The sequence below is a fragment of the Hemicordylus capensis genome, chromosome 6 (assembly GCF_027244095.1).
Source record: "Hemicordylus capensis ecotype Gifberg chromosome 6, rHemCap1.1.pri, whole genome shotgun sequence".
In the NCBI taxonomy this organism is placed as follows: domain Eukaryota; kingdom Metazoa; phylum Chordata; class Lepidosauria; order Squamata; family Cordylidae; genus Hemicordylus; species Hemicordylus capensis.
This window is the reverse complement of record NC_069662.1, coordinates 68,410,669-68,430,248: the sequence shown is the minus strand read 5'-3', so window position 1 is coordinate 68,430,248 and position 19,580 is coordinate 68,410,669. Positions and strand designations below refer to the sequence as shown.

Sequence of the window (19,580 nt, the reverse complement as noted above, 5' to 3'; positions counted from 1 at the left end):
TGTGGGAAATTAAAATTAGAGATGTGCACAAATCAGATTTTGCAATTTGATTCAAGCTTGAATCAAATCACAAAATACTCAAATCAATTCATTGAAACAGCAGCCATTGATTTGAGTGATTTGGCCATAGAGAACAATGGTAAACTTGAATCACCCCATTGTTCCCCATAGATAGGTCCTAGGGACAACAATGTGAGTTCAGTGGTAGGGCATGATGCATGCTACCTGCCACCCAAACCACAAAAGAAATGGGCAAGCAGGTAATTTAAAAAAAAAAACAAAACACCTCCCCCCCACAAAAAATCCAAAAGGATCCTATCGGGGTTTTTTTGTGGGAGGAAAGGTTAAAAGCTGCACACTTACCCATTTCTTTTGTGGGTTTGGTGGTAGGTAGCACCAATCATGTCCTGCCATGCAACCCACTTTGGTGACGCTAGGACCTGTGCATGGGGAACAATGGAGCAATTCGAGTCCCCCATTTTCCCCATGGCTGAAATAAGCAGAGTGCAGAAATCTTGCAAGCCTGCCTTGAAAAACAATGCAGAACAGAAGTACACAGTTGCTCCAAACAAAGAACACCACATTTTGCCAAACACACAGTTCAAAAATAGCCAAAAAAGTATCACTGTCCCAGAATCCACTGCCAGCCACAGTGCCTGCACTGCAGTAACATAACTGGCACAAATTGCTCTCTCACACACATTTGTGACTCCTTACTTCAGCATTGCAACAGCTACCACAACAGCACCCTTAGTAGCAAGCACAGCCATAAGCTTAACTCGAAGAATGTCTTCAGCCACATTTTGACTGAGTACATCTTGCAATGCAGATTGCAAAGCAGACCAGAGCAGTGAGTGAAACACAAGTTAGTCTCAATGTCTCACAACAAACCAAACCACAACCCAATGCAGGCAGGCACCCAATTTCTACCTTAGTCAATCTGAGATCCAGCAAAACCAGATAGTTATACCAGATAGTTATAGCAGTAAGCATAGCACAGCAAACATATTATACTTACTTGTGCTGAGAAAACCACAAAACCAACCCTTCCTTCCTTCCTTCCATCCTGTCTGCCACAGAAATACAGGGGGAGAGAAAGACTCTGCTGCTACAGGAAGGGTTTCTTCCCTGACAGGGGAGGACACCCCTCCGCCTGCCATTCTACCTTAGCAGCCACAGGCAGCTGCACTGTTGGACCAGGCTCCTCTGGATAGGTCAACCTGCATGGCACCACAGCAGTGGGGACGACTTGGGGAGTAGGACTCTCTTGCCTTTGCCCACAACAATGGCTGGCAGCATCACCCCTCCCTCTGCCTGGCAGTGTGCTCCTGGCCGTGCCTCACACCCTCCGGGACAGCTTGGGTTTTAAAACATTGAGGCCCTAACTCTGAGGCGGGTGGGGGGAGAAGAAGCGCTTTTTAAAGCTTGTATTTTAAAAAGGGGTGTGGGGTGGTCTATGTTATGCTGTGTGAGCCACACACACTGCTATCTGTAGCACTGTGGAGCACACACAGAAGCTAGAAAAAATTAAATCCCCTCAAAGAAGCAGGTTATTTGGGGGGAGCTTTTTTTGGAGGGGACCAAGCAACCATGGGGCAAGTCTAAGGGAAGGGAAGGCAAAGGGCAGGGAATTGCTGTGGCCTCTCTAACCCAGGTCCATCCCTCCTACAGTCCTGCCACTACCAACCTAATCCCTTCCCCAAGCTAGGCCCTATTTAAAGAATTCTAATCTGAATAAGGCCAGGGGGTGGGAAGCTGACCTTCTGGTGTCTTTAGCTGAGGGCTCCTGGTGTCTTCAGCTGGAGTCTGCCAGGTGTTGTTCTCGAAGGCACTCTTGAGCCGAGCACACACTGGGACTCAGCTGGGGGTAGGGCAGGTGGGCATCAATCAGGCACCCACCCATCCCTTCAAAATAAAAAAATAAAATACCCTGGCCGGTGGGGGGTGGGGGTGGGACAAAGCAAACCTGGCAGGCTGGGCACCAGACAAAGGTTAACACTCCAGCCTACAAATGAAAAAAATGATGTGCAGTGGCACACAGCAGCAGCAAAGGTGCAGCTTGGGGCTGCAAAAGAAAAGAAAAAGCAGCACAGCACCACAGTTATTAAAGCCACCGGGGGCTGGCTACAAGCAAGAAGGAGAAAAAATCAAAATAAGGCCACTGGGGCTGCTGGTACAATAAAATAAGCAGCTGGGTTTGCAAGAGAGCAGAGCTGGTCTTGTAGCAGGCAGGAATTGTCCCCTTTATAAGCAGGGTCTGCTCTGGTTTGCATTTGAATGGGAGACATGTGTGAGCACTATAATATTCCCCTCAGGGGATGGGGCTGCTCTGGGAAGAGCACCTACATGCTTGCATGCAGAAGGTTCCAAGTTCTCTCCCTGGCATCTCCAAGATAGGGCTGAAAGAGACTCCTGCCTGCAACCTTGGCAAAGCCACTGCCAGTCTATTTAGACAATACAGAGCTAGAAGGACCAATGGTCTGACTGATAAGGCAGCTTCTTATGTTCCTGTGTAAGGAAAGAGAAAACAGAAAAGCAACAGGCTACCACCAGTGCTGAACTACTGCACTCTCTCTTTGATCCTTCTCCTCTCTTGAGGCACACTCTCCTTAAATACATTTTGAAAACCCCTCCTTTGCCTCCCCACTCTCCCAGGCAATGGAGGCAAAGTTGCCCATGACAACACTTGATCTGTATGATAATAAGACAACTAAGAAGCATGGATTTCTCAAGCTAATTGGAAGCTAGTGCCAGAAAACCAATCAACAAAGGGAAATCGTTTATTTTTATTTATTTATTCAATTTATATACCATCCTTCCAAAAATGGCTCAGTCATTGAAGACAAAATGGCACTCAAATCACTGGACTCAATTCATGCTTGAATCAACAGCAACAAATATATATGTGTGTGTGTATACACACACACACACACACACACACACACACACACATATACATACATACACCACTTTTCAACAGAAGTTTCCAAAGTGGTTTACATAGAGAAGTAATAAATAAATGGATCCCTGTCCCCCAAAGGGCTCACTATCTTTAAAAAAAACCCAAAAACATGATGGATACCAGCAACAGCCACTGGAGGGATGCTGTGCTGGGGGTGGATAGGGGTGAATCGGGGTTGATTTGATTCAAACTCAAATCAGACCCTGATTTGATTTGAGTTCGAATTCAATTGAAATGGCCTGATTCAAACTCGAATTGATTCAATTCAAATAGATTTGCACATCTCTAGTTAAAATCCCACAAGGCCTAGTTTTGTAATGGTACATTTGTCCTACTGTCTTGTTGTTAAGGCAAAAATGCTGTGCAGGCAATTCCAGAGGGATTGTTGCCTTAAGTGGGAAGTGTGTATGGCCAGGCTTTGTTGCCACAGACTTCCCAATGACTGACAAGAAGAGATTCAAAGAATATAACTAATTAAAGATAGACCAGAGTTACTACTTTCCCCATTCATACTCACAATGTATACCCTTCGGGGGAGCCAGCTCCAAAGGTAGCATGAAGAGTAGTAAGGCCAGGAGTTCTGGAGAGTGCACACACTGCCTTGAAGTATTAGTGCATCAGTAATCTCCCAAAGAAGCTGTTTGCTGAATAGCCCCTTTTATATGGTTCTCTCTCTGGTTGCTGCCTTGGGTATTTTGTGCTGATATTTCACTGTAGGGTTTCATCTGGCAGCCACTGGTTTCACAGGCTTAAGCTCTGGGAACTGATGCCCCCTACCTCAGAGGTTTCTATCTTCTTAGGTCAACTGTTTGGCCCACCATTGATCCTGCTTATTAGGGAACTGCCTCTCTACTCAGCACTTTGGGGGCAGGCTCCTCTGGGTTTGTTGTCAGGCTGTTCTATATGTTGAGGCTTGACATCTCTCCTGGTCACTCCAGACTCTATGGCCTTCATCTTTGGCTTTCTTCTGGAACAAATGCCCATTCACTCTTCCCCACACATGCATTCTCTATATTCTAGTTGGGACATTGGTACAATTTGCTTTAGTGATATTATATAAAATAAACTCAAGCAGTAAATAGACAAATTAAAGCAATGGAATACTCCTACAGCCAGGCTGGTTCACAACATTGGTGCCTGTCTAAGGTCCTGGTTTCTACATTTCACTGTATGGACAGTTCAGAGTCTTGGTACCTAACTCTCATTGTATCGGCAATTCAGTGCTTGGTACCTAACTAAATACCTACTTAGGTATTGATTCCTAGACCTCGCTGTGTGGGCAATTTAACCCCTTGGTATGTAACACTTTGTATAAACAATTTAACCTTGTTACCTAATGGGGAGGAGACCTGGTATTACATAGTGAACATAAATTGTCCCTTTCACTAAGCAAGTTCTGTCCTTCTTTGCATTTGTATGGGTGACTACTTGTGAGCACTGTTTGTTTCTCTTAGGGGATGGGGCCACAGCTCAGAGGAAGAAAATCTGCTTTGCATGCAGAAGGTGACAGATTCACTCCCTGGCATCTCCAGAGACTCTTGCCTTAACCTTGGATAGCTGCTGCCTGTTGAGCTAGATGGAAAATGGTCTGACTTGGTATAATGCAGCTTCCTGTGTAATTACAGTATCTAGTACAGGTCTCACTGTAAAGACATTTCAAAGCCTTGGTACTTAACTCTCACCATACAGGCAATTCAATCCTTTGGTCCCTAGCTACAGTCTCTGTACCTAGCCTTCACTGTAGGGTCACTTCAATACTGTGGTACCTAACATAACCCTAGGTACCTAGTTTTCAATATACAAACCAAGCTTCAGTAACAAACCACTTATATTGAACTCCTCATGGTACAGACAGCTGAATACCCCAGGATCAAGCTCTCAATGTACAGACTATCCAACCCATCTAGTTTTAGTCAGAAGTATGCACACTCTAAACAGTCTAGAACCTGGATGCTCTATTGTTGTCTTAACACCTACTTTAATTAGACACCACATGTCTGAATAGACGTACCCTACATTAACTGCTGCCAAGTCAGGTCTCCCTCATTCTGTGCATTTGATTTTTCTTACCCAAAGGCAGGACTTTATATGTGTCTATGTGGAACTTCACTTTGTTGGGTTTGGCCCAAGATTCGAGCCTGTCTTCATTGGATTAAATCTTGATTCTGTCTTATAAAGTGTTCGCTATTTCCCAGCTTCATGATCTGCAAATTTGATAAATGTTCCTTCTACTCCCTCTTCTACGGCGGGGGGAGCATCTTTAAGGGTGTGGGAGGCTGCACTTACCCCTCCTGCTGCATTCCTCCCACTGGTGCTCCATTTTGTTAAAGCCCCTCAGGCGGCAGTGTACCTCCCTGCTGCCCCGTCAGCACATCTCCAAGAAGTGACTGGAAGTAATAGACACGCCTGCATGTGCTGGGCAAGGGTGCGCGCATGTCTTGCCTGGCGTGCGCACACCTGCAACATGTGCGCACCTGCGCCTGGTGCGTTCAGGTGCATCTGTTACTTCCGGTCACTTCCAGGAGATGGGGCGGCAGGGAGGTACGCTGCCACCCCAAGGGGCTTTAACAAAATGGGGCACCTTCCTCTAAAAGGACATGGAAGCACTGGTGAGTCCTCACTGGGTATGTTTGTTCAACCAGCTGTGAATTTACTTAACAGTAGCCTCATCTATCCCACATTTTATCGTGTGTACAAGGATGTCATGGGAAACTTGGTCAAATGCTTTGCTGAAATTAAGATACACTGTACCAATAGCATTGCTACAATCTATTAAACTAGTTACTCTGTCGAAAAAGGAGATAAGGTTAGTCTGGCATGACTTATTCATGACAAATCCATGCTATCTCCTACTAATCACAAAATTATTTTCTAGGTGCTCACAGATCTGACTGCTTAATAATCTGTTCTAGGATTTTGCAAGGTATCGACATTAAGCTCTAATGTCTAACTAGAGACATTAAGTTACCTAGTTTTCTGAATCCTCCCTTTCCCTCTTTTTGAAGATAAGAACCACATTTACTCTAGTTTACTCTTCTGGCACTTCACACATTCTCCAGGAGCTCTCAAAGATTACAGGCAATGATTCTGAAGCACGTCTGCATCACATTTGCAGAACCTGGATATAATTCACCTGGACCTGCAGTCTTAAATTCATTAAAGATGGGGAGGTTTTCTCTCATAATCCCAGTACAAGGTGCATTTCCCTCTTTTCCTCATGTGTGCATCTGTGCCTGGTTAGGCCACATTTCCCTTATGAGAGAACACAGATACAAAATAGGCATTAAGAACCTTTGCCTTCTCTGTCACCCATTACAATTTCACTGCCTTCTCCTTCTTCCCAAGGAAGAGGATCTACCTCTTTTTTGACCTTCCTTTTGTTCCAGACATATGCATACCCCACCCCTGACATATGCATACCCCATCCCTTGCAGGCTCACTTCATTCTGAGTCTTAGCTTTCCTGACACCATCCCTACACGTTCAGGCCACTCTTTTGTGCTCTTCCTTGGTTATATGCCTTCCTTTCCATTACATTTTACTAGCTGCTGCATGCAATCATGGACAGCACTTTCAACTTTGTATTTAACTGACAATCAGCAAATGGGAGGACACATAGCTCCCAAACTAGGGTGGGAAGTTTGCCCTACCCTAATTATGATGGGGTGAACTGCTCTTGTGAGTGTCACCATCTTCTGGATTCCTTACTTTAGTGATGTCTGTATTTCTGAGCACCCCCTTCTCAATTTTATTTCTGCTTTTGGCACATATTTTTCATCTTCCTAGTATTCATTTTTAATGTTTGGTACAAGGCTTTTGACCCCCGCCCCATCATGTTCAGCTTAAAGTCCTTCTGATGAACTTTGCAAGGTTTGTGCCAAATTCATTTCTCCCAGTTCTCATGAAGTGCACTCCAGCTAGTTTGTTCATCCGTCTAGTTTGTTATTTTATACATTTGTATACCAACTATTCCAATAGTTGCAAAGTGGTTAACAAACAAATTAAAAGAGCTAGAATTCAATTTAAAACAAATGTCAGTAAAAATCAGTAAAAATCCAACTAAGAGCCTGACTGGTGCCTCTTCAATTGTTTCCTAAAAGCCATCAGGGATGGAGCAGCTCTAATTTCAGGAGGGAATGGGATAGCTATAGAGAAGGCTCGCCTCTGAGTCACCATCAAGTGAACTGAGAGCATCCCCAGACAAATCTTTTTTTTACAATCTTAATAGTTTCAGGAGTTCCTTATCTAGGTAACACAGGCCATGACCCAATAATCCAAATCTCTCTTGACACTATGTTGGTAGCGAACTGTTTAGTTCCAGGATCTTGTGTTAACTTTGTGCATCTTGACCATCCACAGGAAGGATCAATGAGAACACCACTTGTGCCCCCAACTCCTTCACTTTCCTATGCAGTACCTCATATTCCTCATAGATCTGTTTTAAGTTTCTTCTGGTGGTATTATTATTCATTTCTACATAGATCTGCAAGAAACGGTAGTGATCACTGGTTTGACGAGTTTCAGCAGCCTCTCTGTCACAGTCTATATGCTTGCACCAAGAAGAGAGCATATCTCTGTTGAGGATCAGACCGCCAGTTTCCAGTTCATTCCAGTACTTTGCCCTAGTTTTCTTTGGCTTGTGGAAGTATGGGCTTGGGATATGCCGAAATGTGATTCAGTTGTCCAAATCACTGGCACCTCCCTTTAAATTCAAGGGCTTATACCCTTTTAAAGTGGAGGAGAGCAGGTCTGTCCCTGCTCCTCCTCCGCTTGCTGCCATTCCGGCACTCCCCCCACAACTATGCCCACACACCGGTGGGGCATCTCCCAGCTGCCCCTGCACAGCGCTGGCATGCACATAGCCTGTGCGCATGCGGACAGGCCATCTGCATGATCAGCATGGTTCCTCTTACACTTATAAAGAGGAATGGCAAGGACATGACTGGGGCCTGTGCACAACTCCCCCAGTCCCTCTATACATGTGCTGTTGCTCAAGCAGGTTAAACTTTCCCACTCTGCCCACACTCTAGAAGCAAAGGAACGATTGTTCAGTTCCTACTTTTGTTCCAGACAGGATCAAATTTATGAATCCCCTAAGAAAATGGAGTCTGAATTTGTCTCACAGTTGTTGTCTATTGGTCTGAATATATCACAGCTATTTCGGCCAAGATCAGATGCTCTGTGAATCAGGATTGAAAGTTCAATGCTTACTTCCTCTTCCTCTTTTCTTTTCTTTTTTTCATTTTTCTTTCTTTCTCCTTCTAACTCTCTTCTTCTCTTCAGAGCAACTGTTAGTCTCCTAATTACCACCAAGCTCTCCTTTCTACCTTTTTTCATTGGCTACCACCCTCTGGAGCATTCTACACATTTATTAGACCAGTTGTTAGTGCCTCATTTTCTTTTCATCCAGGCACATCAAAGTTCATGTGTATACCACTCATAGAGGCTGTTCTCACAAACAGGCAAAACTGGGCTAATGAAGCCAAGCCCGGTTTTGCCCATGCGTGAGAACCACTGGGACTGTGCCCAATCCCGGTAGCGCCTTGACAGCAAACTTGCCAAGCCAGCCACCCTTTTAAACAGGATTAAGAGAGTGAGTGCTCCCTTAACCCCATTTTGCTGATCGTCTGCCAGCCCCGGCTGCTTGCACCCAGGGCTGAGAGTCTGCAGGGCTCCTGGTCGGCATTGGGGGGTTATCCATAATGCACCACACACTTTCACGGTGCATGATGGGAATTCCAGGGGCCTCCTGGCCCCCAAACCTCCCAGCTGCCAGTAACAGCCAGCGGACATCTGGGCAAGCAATCTGCTCACCTCCTAAGAAGACCAGGATCGTCTGCAGGGGAGGTAAGCATCTTAAGGCTTCCTCCCCTACAGTGTGGAGCCCTTTCTCTGTGATCGTGAGAAAGGGCTCATAGTCTAAGGTAGGAAATCTGTGCCTATAAAGTCTGTGCCTGTAAATGCAAAGTAATATTTCTTTACGTTTGCCCACACAAAGGGAAGATAATATCTATTATTAGAATGTATCTATGTACCTAAGAATGTACCTAAGAATTAAAAGTGGTGACATATAGCCTCACAGTTAATGGCTATAGATGTGAACAAGTCCTTGGTTTCTATTGGGCAGAGATGATGTCACGGTAGAATCCTTACTCAGTGTTACTATTTAGGGTGGAGATGATGTCATGGCCTGTGTTCATGATGACAATGGAAGAGTCCGAATACATCACTTCTACAATGTTGGTCAGTGGGCAAAAGAGATCCACAGGAATCCTGCCAGAGATGAAGAAGGTATTTATGAAAACAATCGTGTAACATGTCGATTCAAGCGTCCTGTGAAGGTTCCCAGAGATGAAACTATTGTAGATCTTCATCTGAGCTGGTACTATTTATTTGCTTGGGGACCAGCAATTCAGGGTAAGTTGATCTTTTTCTTTGTTTCCATAATTACATAGGCAATTGCATTATTGTAAAGCAGTAGTGGATTTCAAACTGTGTCTGCCAAACTGTGTCTCCCTGCAATGCAAGGGCTTGGCATATTCTAGGCGTACTCTCAGTTCTTGAAAGGCAATGGTGAGGCCCAAAAGGCCTAGCCAAGGTTAGTAGCATCCAAAATCCACTACAGTATATACTGTAGAGGCTGCATGGCAGTATACAGGTAGTCAAAGCAATGTAGAAAGGTTTATTTAAGTGTAAGACATTAGAATCATAGAATTTTAGAGTGAGAAGGATCTTGGAGATGTTCTTGTCCAGTCCCCAATTAAGTGCAGGGCAGTAAGATTATAGAGTTGGAAGGGACCTTGGAGGGATTCTAGACCAGCCTCTTGCTCAATTCAGGAAACTGCTACAGCATCCTTGATAGATGCCTGTCCAACCTCTGTTTGGAAATCTCCAGCAAAAGAGAGCCCACCACTATACAAGGCAGACTGTTCTACTGTTGAATAACTCTTACAAGTTAGGAAATTATTCCTAATGTTTAGCCTAAATCTGCTTCTTTGTCATTTCAGCTCATTGTTTCTAGTCCTATCTTAGGGGTACAGAGAACAAATCTGTTTCTTCTTCTATGTGACAGCACTTCAGATATTTGAAGAGTGCTATCATATTTTTACTCTTCTCTAGGCTAAAAATATCCCAGCTCCTTCAACCAATCCTCATAGGGCTTGGTTTCCAGATCCCTCACCTTCTATGTTGCCCTCCTTTGAACCTATTCCAGTGTATTGATGTCTTTCTTAAAATAAAGCGCGCCAAACTGGACATACTGGCTGACATTCTGACTAATGAAGCACACACATAAAGAGAAACTGCGGGGACACAACTGGAACCCATGCACAACTCCCCCAGTCCCTCTACATGTGCAGTGTTGTTTAATAGGGCAAAACATCTCTCCACTTTGCCTGCCCACACTCCGGAAGCGCTCTGAGAGAGAGGAAGTACATCTCAGCACCCTGTTTTCCTCAGCATCATGTTGCAGTGTGCAGGCAGAGCGAGGGTGTTTTGCCTGCTTGTGCAACGGTGCACATGTACCTAGATTTTCTATTATTTATTTATTTATTTTATTGTTAGATTTGTATACCGCCTTTCATTAAAACAATCCCAAGGCGGTTCACATAGAAAAATTAAAAGAGGACTATAAAAATTACACAATTAAAATATTAAGCTAAAAATAAAAACAGAGCTCTAAGATTTAAAAATGCATGCATAAAATATCCATACAAAATACAAAGAAGCAGCAGTGGAGACAATCACATAAAAGCCTGGGTAAAAAGCCAAATTTTCACATGCTTTCTAAAAGCCATGATGGAGACCGAGGAGCGAATAGCCACCTGGAAAGCATTCCAGAGTCTCTTTACCATCTCTTGACCTCTCTTGAGATGCGATTCCCTTCTTCCTTCCTTAGTGCAATTGCTACCCGGAGGATAACATTTCCCTTGTAAACGTCAGATGCAAAGTCAGTGTATTAAGCTGCTCTGCCTTCTCTCTTCTCTCTCCATTACCATTTCACAGTAGAGTTGCCATGCCCCCTGGAATTTTGGGTTTCACCCAGATTTTAAGCATCTCACCCAGATTGCCTAGCCCGCCTAGATTTGCCTGGATTTCAACTTTCATTACCCCCCCCCCCAAAAGCTAAGCTCTAGCCCTTGTAGAAGCGGAGTTATGGAGCAAAACGTGCAGTCACTCTTCTGCTCAAAAGTTATTTTCAAGCCAATGTACATAATATGCAAATTAGGTACCTGGATTTGAAAAGCCAGAGTATGGCAACCCTATTTCACAGTCTTCTCCAGTTAACATATCTACTCCTTCTTTAACCTTCCTCTTTTTTCAGACAAGCCCAAAAAATCCTCTTTGTTGTGTATGGTATTTTTTGCAAGCCTCAGCTCATTCTGAGCCTTAGCTTTCCTGACAGCATCTCTCCAGATTCAGCCCACTCATTTGTATTCTTCCTTTTTTGCTTCCCAGCTGTTTAGAAAGCTTTCTGTGTGTCTACATTAGTTTCATGAGATGTCTCCCATTTTTCCTTCTCATGGAAGTAGTCTGCGATTGTGTCTCCAGTCTTTCACTTTTAAGGATGTCCCAACCATCTCTTAGTCAAGGGATTCTATTTCATTTTTCTTTGAGCTCATCAAAATCAGCTTCCCTAAAATTCAGGGTACACCTCTGATGTTTGTCATGTTTCACACATAACTTTCTGACTAGCTGATTTCTTTTTAACTTAACTTGTTGAAAATGGAATTATGTGACTTTTAGCTTAAGAAGTTAATTTTTAAGGCTATTGGCTGACATAATGTACAGTACTTCTAAGTATGGAAGACACTGGTGGGACCGCTGCTGAAGACCTGGAAGCAGCAGGGCCATTGAGAGAACAGTGGTAGTGCCAAAGCATTATTTATTCTTGAAAATGGGAGGAAAAACTGCTAACGCTCATAGCACTACAACGTTTTCTCTCAGCAGCCCCACTGTTCCTGGGTCTTCAGCAGAAGTGGTGCTGATGTCGTCTGTACCCATAAATACTGTGCATCAAGTCAGTCACCAATTTTAACTAGTAAAAATTTTCATTAACTTTTCCAATGACTGCCCAGTATTACTATTGCCTGCCTTTTTTCAAATTTAGTAATCTGATTTAGGAAGGCATTTTTAATTTATTATTTTATTTTATTTTTTACATTTATAACCCGCTTTTCCTCTGAGGAGCTCAGAGGAGTACATGCTTATTTTTATCCTCACAGCAACCCTGTGCAGTAGGTTAGGCTGAGAGATACATGACTGGCCCAGAGTCACCCAGTGAGTTTCATAGTTAAATGGGGATTCAAACTCAGGTCTTCCCAGTCCTAGTCCAACACTCTAACCACTGGTTTTTGCTTAGTCAGGTGGTCTGTAGTAAACATCCTGATAGTATCAGTTTTATTTCCCTCTCTTTTTATTTTTACAGACACTTTAATCAAGGTTTCCATGCTCAGATTCATTGATCTCTGTGCAGGTGTATACAGTCTTTACATATAATGCTATTCCCCCTTGCTTTCTGTTGAGTCTGTTCCTTCTGGACAACTTAAAGTTGTCCAGAAAGTACTATTTGGGAGAACTATTAAAGTTGTCCCAAAAGTACTATTTTCCAATCATGAATCTCATCCAGCCAAGTTTCAGTGACTGACATACAGTGCAACATTACAGCCAACTTGCAACATTATGTTTGGGCAGTTGTACAAGAGCACTGTTGCTATAAATGCAAAAATTGCCCAACTGCAGTTGTGCAATTGATGAACATTTCCAAATGCACAACCACATCTGGCTGAGAGATACATGTGTATCGATACATGTGTATAGATACATGTGTATATACATTCTTGTGTATAGCACATCAGCTATATATATCATCAGCTATACCACATTGTAATACGTTGCAAGGTGCATGTTATGTCAGCCACTGATACCTATCAGATCAGATTTGCCTTCCTGTATTATGATTTCCTGTTTCTTTTCCATGCTCTGTGCTCCATAGCTATTACCTCCTCCAGGCGTCCTTGTTGTAGTGTCTTTTGAATTTCTGAGCATCCTCTCCACCGCCTTGGGGTTGTGTTTTTAACGAAAGGCGGTATAGAAATGTAAAAATAAATAAATTAAATAAATAAAATTGTCCTGCTTCTATTTTTGACACTTTTTTCTTGCTCCTGGTGCTTAGTTTTGTACTTGGTTCTGGGATTTTGTCTCCTTCCCTCTCAGGATTTAGTGTAAAGACCTCTTGATGAAATCAGTAAGGGACACACAAAACATGTTCTTCCAGGTCTTCATGAGGTACAAAAGGAGTCTGCCACTCAATTTCTGTCAAAGACTGACTGCATTTGACCCCATTATGCCAGTTATGTTGGGGCTTCTGTGTTGGAGTCTCTTGTCAGCAGTCCTTCATTTTGGTAACACAGGTCATGGTCCAAGAATCCAAACCTTTATCAACAACATCTTTATAACCTGCTGTTTATTTCCAGGATTTTGCTTTCTTTCCCTGTATGTTGACCAATTTCATTTTTCTACCTAGTGCTTCGCAATCTCTTGAGATCTATTCATTGGGCATTATCATTCAACAGATGGTGCTGTTGATAAAGGTTTGAATTCTTGGACCACAGCCTGTGTTGCCAAAGTGAAGATCTGCTGGCAAGAGATGAGTGGATCAGCATCATAGTGGTCAATCACACCCTGTTTGATGCATGTACTGGGAAGACAACACACCTCCATGAAAGACATGTTGGGACCAGTGTTCCCTCTACGTCATGTGCATGTGCATATGCTCACAATTTATTTTATGTCCGCTCAGTTAATTTTGGAATCCGCTCAGGTTGAATCAGGAAGGTCCCATTCTGAATGCATGTGCGCACACACAGCCTTGATACTGCTGCCCAGAACAAAATTCATTCCGCACACAGTGACCTACCACCACTGGGTATCTGCTCCATCTACCTTGGGGCACTTGTTGGATTCCCCCCATCCATCAGGGACTGAGAGTCTTCCTTCCTGTTCTGTGGAGTTTGAGGTGGCGCTCTCCATAGGAAAAACTTCATATTGGTTCAGCCACCAATTGTGCTGAACGTCTTCTGATTCTCCTGCTCTTATGTTCACATGCTTCCATGTGTCTGCCTCTTCTGACAGGATTTCTTAATCTTCTATCCATGGGAACCTCCTCCTTCTGTTGTCGTTCTCAGACAGCTTTTTGTGTCCTATCCAGATTCTTCATCTTCTCTGTTAAGCTGAAATGTAGACAGTTGCACCTCAAACTCATTCTTCTTCTTTTCCATGTTCTCTTCTGTAGTTTAAAGACACACAGTTTAAAACCACTTCCATTCTCTTCTGTAATTTAAAAACACACAGCTGCAATGTAAATGCAGATTGCTTGCAAATAGTTATCTATGCCATTTATGAAATTGTAGGAGAAAAGTCACAGATGAAAATGTTGCCTGCTACCTAGAAGTTGAAATGATTGGGGGGGGGGAATCTAAACACTAAATTATGGCGCATTTAACTCCAGTGGATGGCACAAAATCAGTTGTGCTCCCTCCCACCCCATGGACCATGGTGCCCTAAAGCTCACCTGAAGCATAGTACAGTATCTAGTACAGATAATGACATTTGTTTACCACATTAATATACTGCCTTCCTGCCTTGGCATCAAGGTGGTTTATAATTTAAAAATATTAAATCAAAAACAAAATAAAGTTGTGCAACATCAACAAACAGTTCATTTTGCATACTTGTTCTAATATAGGCTGGTTCTCATGAGTGTTAATTGGGTAGGACAAGCATCCTACCCAGCTTTGAAAGATGTGTACACTCCCGATTTTTTATTATCTGCAAGTAAAAGCCTGGATAAGAGTGGAAAGTGATTGTGTGGGAGCTTTGTGCTGGGTTTTCCTCTTACCTCTTGCTGTCCTGCCCGCTGAGTACAGGTGCTGGGTAAGACAGCACCATTCTACCCAGCATGAAGTTCCCACATGATCACTTCCTCCTCCTCCTGCCTAAGTATTTACTCACATACTTTCAAAAATTGGGAGTGTATGCAGCTCCCGAAGCTGGAAGGATGCTCTCTCACTGCACTAGTGCATACTTGCACTACCAGCCAAAAAGTATCCTATGAAGCTCAAATTAAGATAGAGTGGTATTCCTGATATTTTTGGAAGTAAGTCTTGCAATAATTTCCAGAAGTCCCATTGAATTCAGAGGGGCTTTCTCTCAGGTAAGACTTTCTTTTCACAAAGAAAGAGAATATTTAAGAATGCTTCCCTATCTTAATTGGAGCTTCATTGCATCATGATTTTGTCACAATGTGAACAATTTTAACTCTTATTATTTCTTGACTACAGCACTACGTGGGAATACATTCCCCTTCCTTTCAGAAAAAGCATGTCTATAGGATCAGGTTGTCCATTTTGAACTCTTATTGGCTTGCTGGAAATATGCAAATAGCAGCTTAAACAACATTGCTAATATGTTCTTGTTCTCCTTCTCTTCCTCTTTAAGGTTCTATCACTCGGCATGACATAGATTCTCCACCTGTCTCAGAGCGGGTTGTCAGTATTTACAAGTATGAAGATATTTTTATGCCATCAGCTGCCTATCAGACCTTCTCATCTCCATTCTGTTTGCTACTTATCGTTGCACTGACATTTTATTTATTGATGGGGACCCCGTGATGACAGCTGCAGTGTGGATAGCACACAGGGCTTGTCAATGAGCATTGCTCAGGACAGGAGTCTTTTCTATTGGAATTTATATCACTGGACTTTTAATTATTCATCGATAGCTTGAGCTCCTTGGACAATAGAAATAAGTGAGCTCGCTGTTGCCTGAGCCATAAAGATGTGCCAAATAATCATGAAATTTGGAAATAATGAAGAAGCAATTGTAATGACTTTACACTTTGGGTAGATATATTGCTTGTTTTATGAACTTGTTTTTGTAAAAAAAACCAGTTGAGATGGAGGCATATTACAAGAAACAGATAGTACCATTTCCTTTCATTCAAGAAAAAAAACAGGGAGATGCATCATCCTAATGAAATTATTTACAGTGGCCAACCTCCCCACTAATGGCGCAGAGGTCCAGCATGCAAAGTACCTCCACAGTGTTTAGTAATCCAGAGTCGAATTCCAAGTTTGACAGTCCACCCAAGGAGTGTGTCACATGACTCTTGGGGATCTACTTCCAGGTTGCATGAAGTGCTTCCAGGGGGAGGGGAGGATCATTAAAAATCACCCCCCCACTGCCCTTCATGAAGTACAAACATGTAGAGGAACTTCACATGCTGTGCCTTGACACCATCACTGGGGATATCAGCATAATATTTTTAATATAATAGTTATAATTTAGGTTTCTTATCACAAAGACAGAGTGGTTTTAATTAAAGAATGTTTTACCTTCCTAAATATTGTTCCTTATAAGAGTTGTTTATAGCCTTAAATTTGTGCAGGCCTCCAAAACTACCATGCACTTAAATTTCTGTGTAGAAAAATTCTAAACGATACTTTTTGTGCAGAATGTTAATAATTGGTTTCACTACTAGAATAATTCACCAACATAGATCAACTTCAGAAAATGGCCACATATTTCCACAAGATTTTTAAACAGATAAAACTGGTGCCACTAGAAAGTTTTCCCAATGAATATAAAATACATAAGTATGTAAAAATAATTGTGAACTTTTATTAGCTATTACTCTCCAGTATGGAGAGCAATTTTTTCTTGTTTTCTGTAAAAGCAGTATCATTTTAGCTGATTTACAAAGATGTTTGTTTATGTTTTGTCACAACTTGTGTTCTGTTAGGTATCTCTTGTTCTTATCTGTGCATATATGAACCAAGTGAAACAAAAAAAATATTTTGCGTCTTCCTTTTATTTGAGATGAAATCTTCAAGAGTAAGCTTTTGCTTCAGACATGGAATCAATGAATAGCAAATGTAATTATCTTAATTTCTGTTCCTTAGAATTATGAATAAATTAATCATTACATACAAGTGAAGCCACAAAAGGAACTCCAATCTGTATTAGTCAAAATAAGCAATACAAAACATGTAAAAACAAGAAACAGTATGTCAGATCTACTACATGAAATATGAGTGAAAAGATGAGTAAACATAATATTAAATCTGAAGTTTGCATCTTGATTTTCTTTTGTTACGTTTTATATTCTAGTTATATTCTATATTCTATATAGTATTTCCTTAAAACAAACAAGTTTGAAATGGAAACATCTCATTGCATTTATCTCAATGCATTTCAAACATCATTGTCATAGCAGATTAGCAAACATAGCAAACATCATTGTCATAGCAGTTTATCCAAATAATGAAAATGAAGCATTTAGTCAAAAATTTGCTTACATACGCAACATAGTGGTGTATTCACAAAATTATGTGTAATGTGAGAACAGCAATTATGTGATTATCTGGTCATTTGAAACTTACTCCATCTGATGGCTTTTCCTTGATAGCCGTTTTATCATGCTCCAGAAAAACCGCTTGGTAATAAAAAATATACTGGCATGGTGGTGCCAGTATAGCTGACATATTACCATTGTAAATCCTGAATGTTTTATTGGTCATAACATCAAAACTATATGTCAAATCTGCTCAACCATATGCAGAAATCAACTATGTGACAAGAGGCACCATATGGCATTCAATTTTGCTCACTGAGGATTCTGAAGCCTGAGTTGGGAGGGGCAAGCCCTGAAGAGTGACTTCCTAGTTCCTAATGTAGTTGCTTGATAAGGAGAGTCTTGGAGCATCTAAAGTCACCTCTAAAGTCAAGCCAATCTTCCCTTCTCTCCTGTTTCATCAGCTTTTCTTTTTTTCTTGCCACTGATGTGTCAAGGGACCTTTCCAGGGCACGCAAGATTGGTCGAGATAACAAATTGACTTATGAAGGAATGTGAGGCTGCAGTGAGATAGTGGGGGCCTTGCAAGGTCACACAAGACAGTGGCAAACTGCCTTTGAACATGAACTTTCTATATCAGAGATATACTGCTTAGGAATATGGAGTTTCCACCTAGCCAGTTTAGGTAAGAGCTACAGTTAAACTACCCTTACCAACAGTGCCCAGTCAGCTTTTCCTTTTCAGAAAGCTGGCAAATTCAATCATCCCAAAACTTTCAGTTTAAGGTAAGAATAAAGATGCTTTCAGTTTTCACTCATGCTCTAAAAAGTGTGGAAATTTCAAGTTAAGGTGCCCATCTTAACCTCACACCATAGAAGTCTATGTACATAGATTGCATTGTTTTGGAAATGAGACTCCATGCATCACACTTTGTCTTGGTCTTTGAGCTCAAGATTGGGCTGGAGAAGCTGCATCCAGACATAAGTTGTTTAACTGAATCTGTTAGATTCAGTTCTTCCAGTTATTTGCTAGAGATGCCCTGATGAATGTCTGCCTGGTGTATCTTTACAAGGCACAGCACTTCCCTCAAATGCCATTTATACAGGAGAACCTCATTATTCACCGAGGTTCCATTCTGTGAGGGGAGGGGCAGATAGCAAATCCACTGATAATGGGGCATTAGGGCTATGGGAATTGGGTGGGGATTAGGTTCCCGGACTACAAATAAATGATGTTCTCCTGTATAGTAAATGTCCAGCCAGAAATTCAAGAGGTCCCTAATATAGTCACAAAACCATCAGATGCAAGAGATGGTTTTCTAGCTGATGTATTTCTACAATGCACAGTTGTTAAAGAACACTCATGAGAAGACAAATTATCCATCAAACCCAATGACTGACATCCAGACTAACACAGCATGTGTGCTTCAAGAGATTGTGGAGGTGTGACTAGTATCCCTGAGCAACTCCCCCATTCCCCTGTGCCTGCACTTTTGCTCAAGAGTCACCAGACTTCCAAGCACTTCCTGCACCCTGGAAGGGCTCTGCAAGTTTGTAAACACATCAGTGATCTCCAGAAATGTGTTTCTGATCTTGCATAGCTCTTCTGGAGCATGGGGAGGGCTTTGAACTCTAATACCTCTTGTGAAACAGTGTGCATGGAGGGGGAATTGGGAAATTGCATGAGGACTCCTGTTGTACTCCCACAGCCCCTCAAAGTGTGCAACTTTACTCTGGATGTCAGCCACTGAGTTAAACTATGAACAATAATGAACCCAAGGCAAAAGTATGTTTTGTGACATCACTGGCTTATATGTCCAACAGCGAGCATAGCACAGGTATTGCAGACCTGCTTGTGCCACTAGGGGTGTGACTATGCTGTGCTGTGCAACACATGCTGTGACTGTGCTGTGGAAGAGGACAGTATTTGAACTTGTGTGCAACTTTCATTATTACCAATGAAAGTCATGTGCAACATGTGATTGTGCAAGGAAACAGTAGTTCCAGTACTGCCCTCTTGTGTAGCAGCATCATCACATGTGTTAGAGTCCCATATCAGTGCAGGGTCTGCAATGGTTACGCTGTGGGACATGTAAACCATTATAAGTAATTTATTGTATCCCATTTGTCATGTATGTTGTGTTTATTAATATGCAAACTATGAATAGGTGGACTGTCAAACAAATATTTGGATGTTTCCTTTCTGTCTCATGGAGATTCACTGTTTTGTCTAATAAACACCAGTCCTTGCATCTGAAAAGATCTGG

At 42.2% G+C, this 19,580-nt stretch overlaps 1 protein-coding gene across 4 annotated transcripts in view; it reads left to right on the top strand.

Moving 5' to 3' along the window:
* FRRS1L (ferric chelate reductase 1 like) overlaps positions 1–17,102 on the top strand; it is a 43,759-nt gene extending 26,657 nt beyond the window's left edge. For 2 of the 4 annotated variants that reach the window (XM_053262978.1, XM_053262977.1), the window contains 2 exons: positions 9,132–9,378; positions 15,460–17,102. In XM_053262978.1, coding sequence (XP_053118953.1) covers positions 9,132–9,378; positions 15,460–15,632 — 420 coding nt within the window. In that variant the 3' untranslated portion in view covers positions 15,633–17,102. Of the gene's footprint in view, positions 1–9,131; positions 9,379–15,302; positions 15,359–15,459 lie in introns of all 4 variants that reach the window. The other 2 variants (XM_053262979.1, XM_053262980.1) reach the window with 2 other exon arrangements.
* Positions 17,103–19,580: the final 2,478 nt, after the last annotated feature.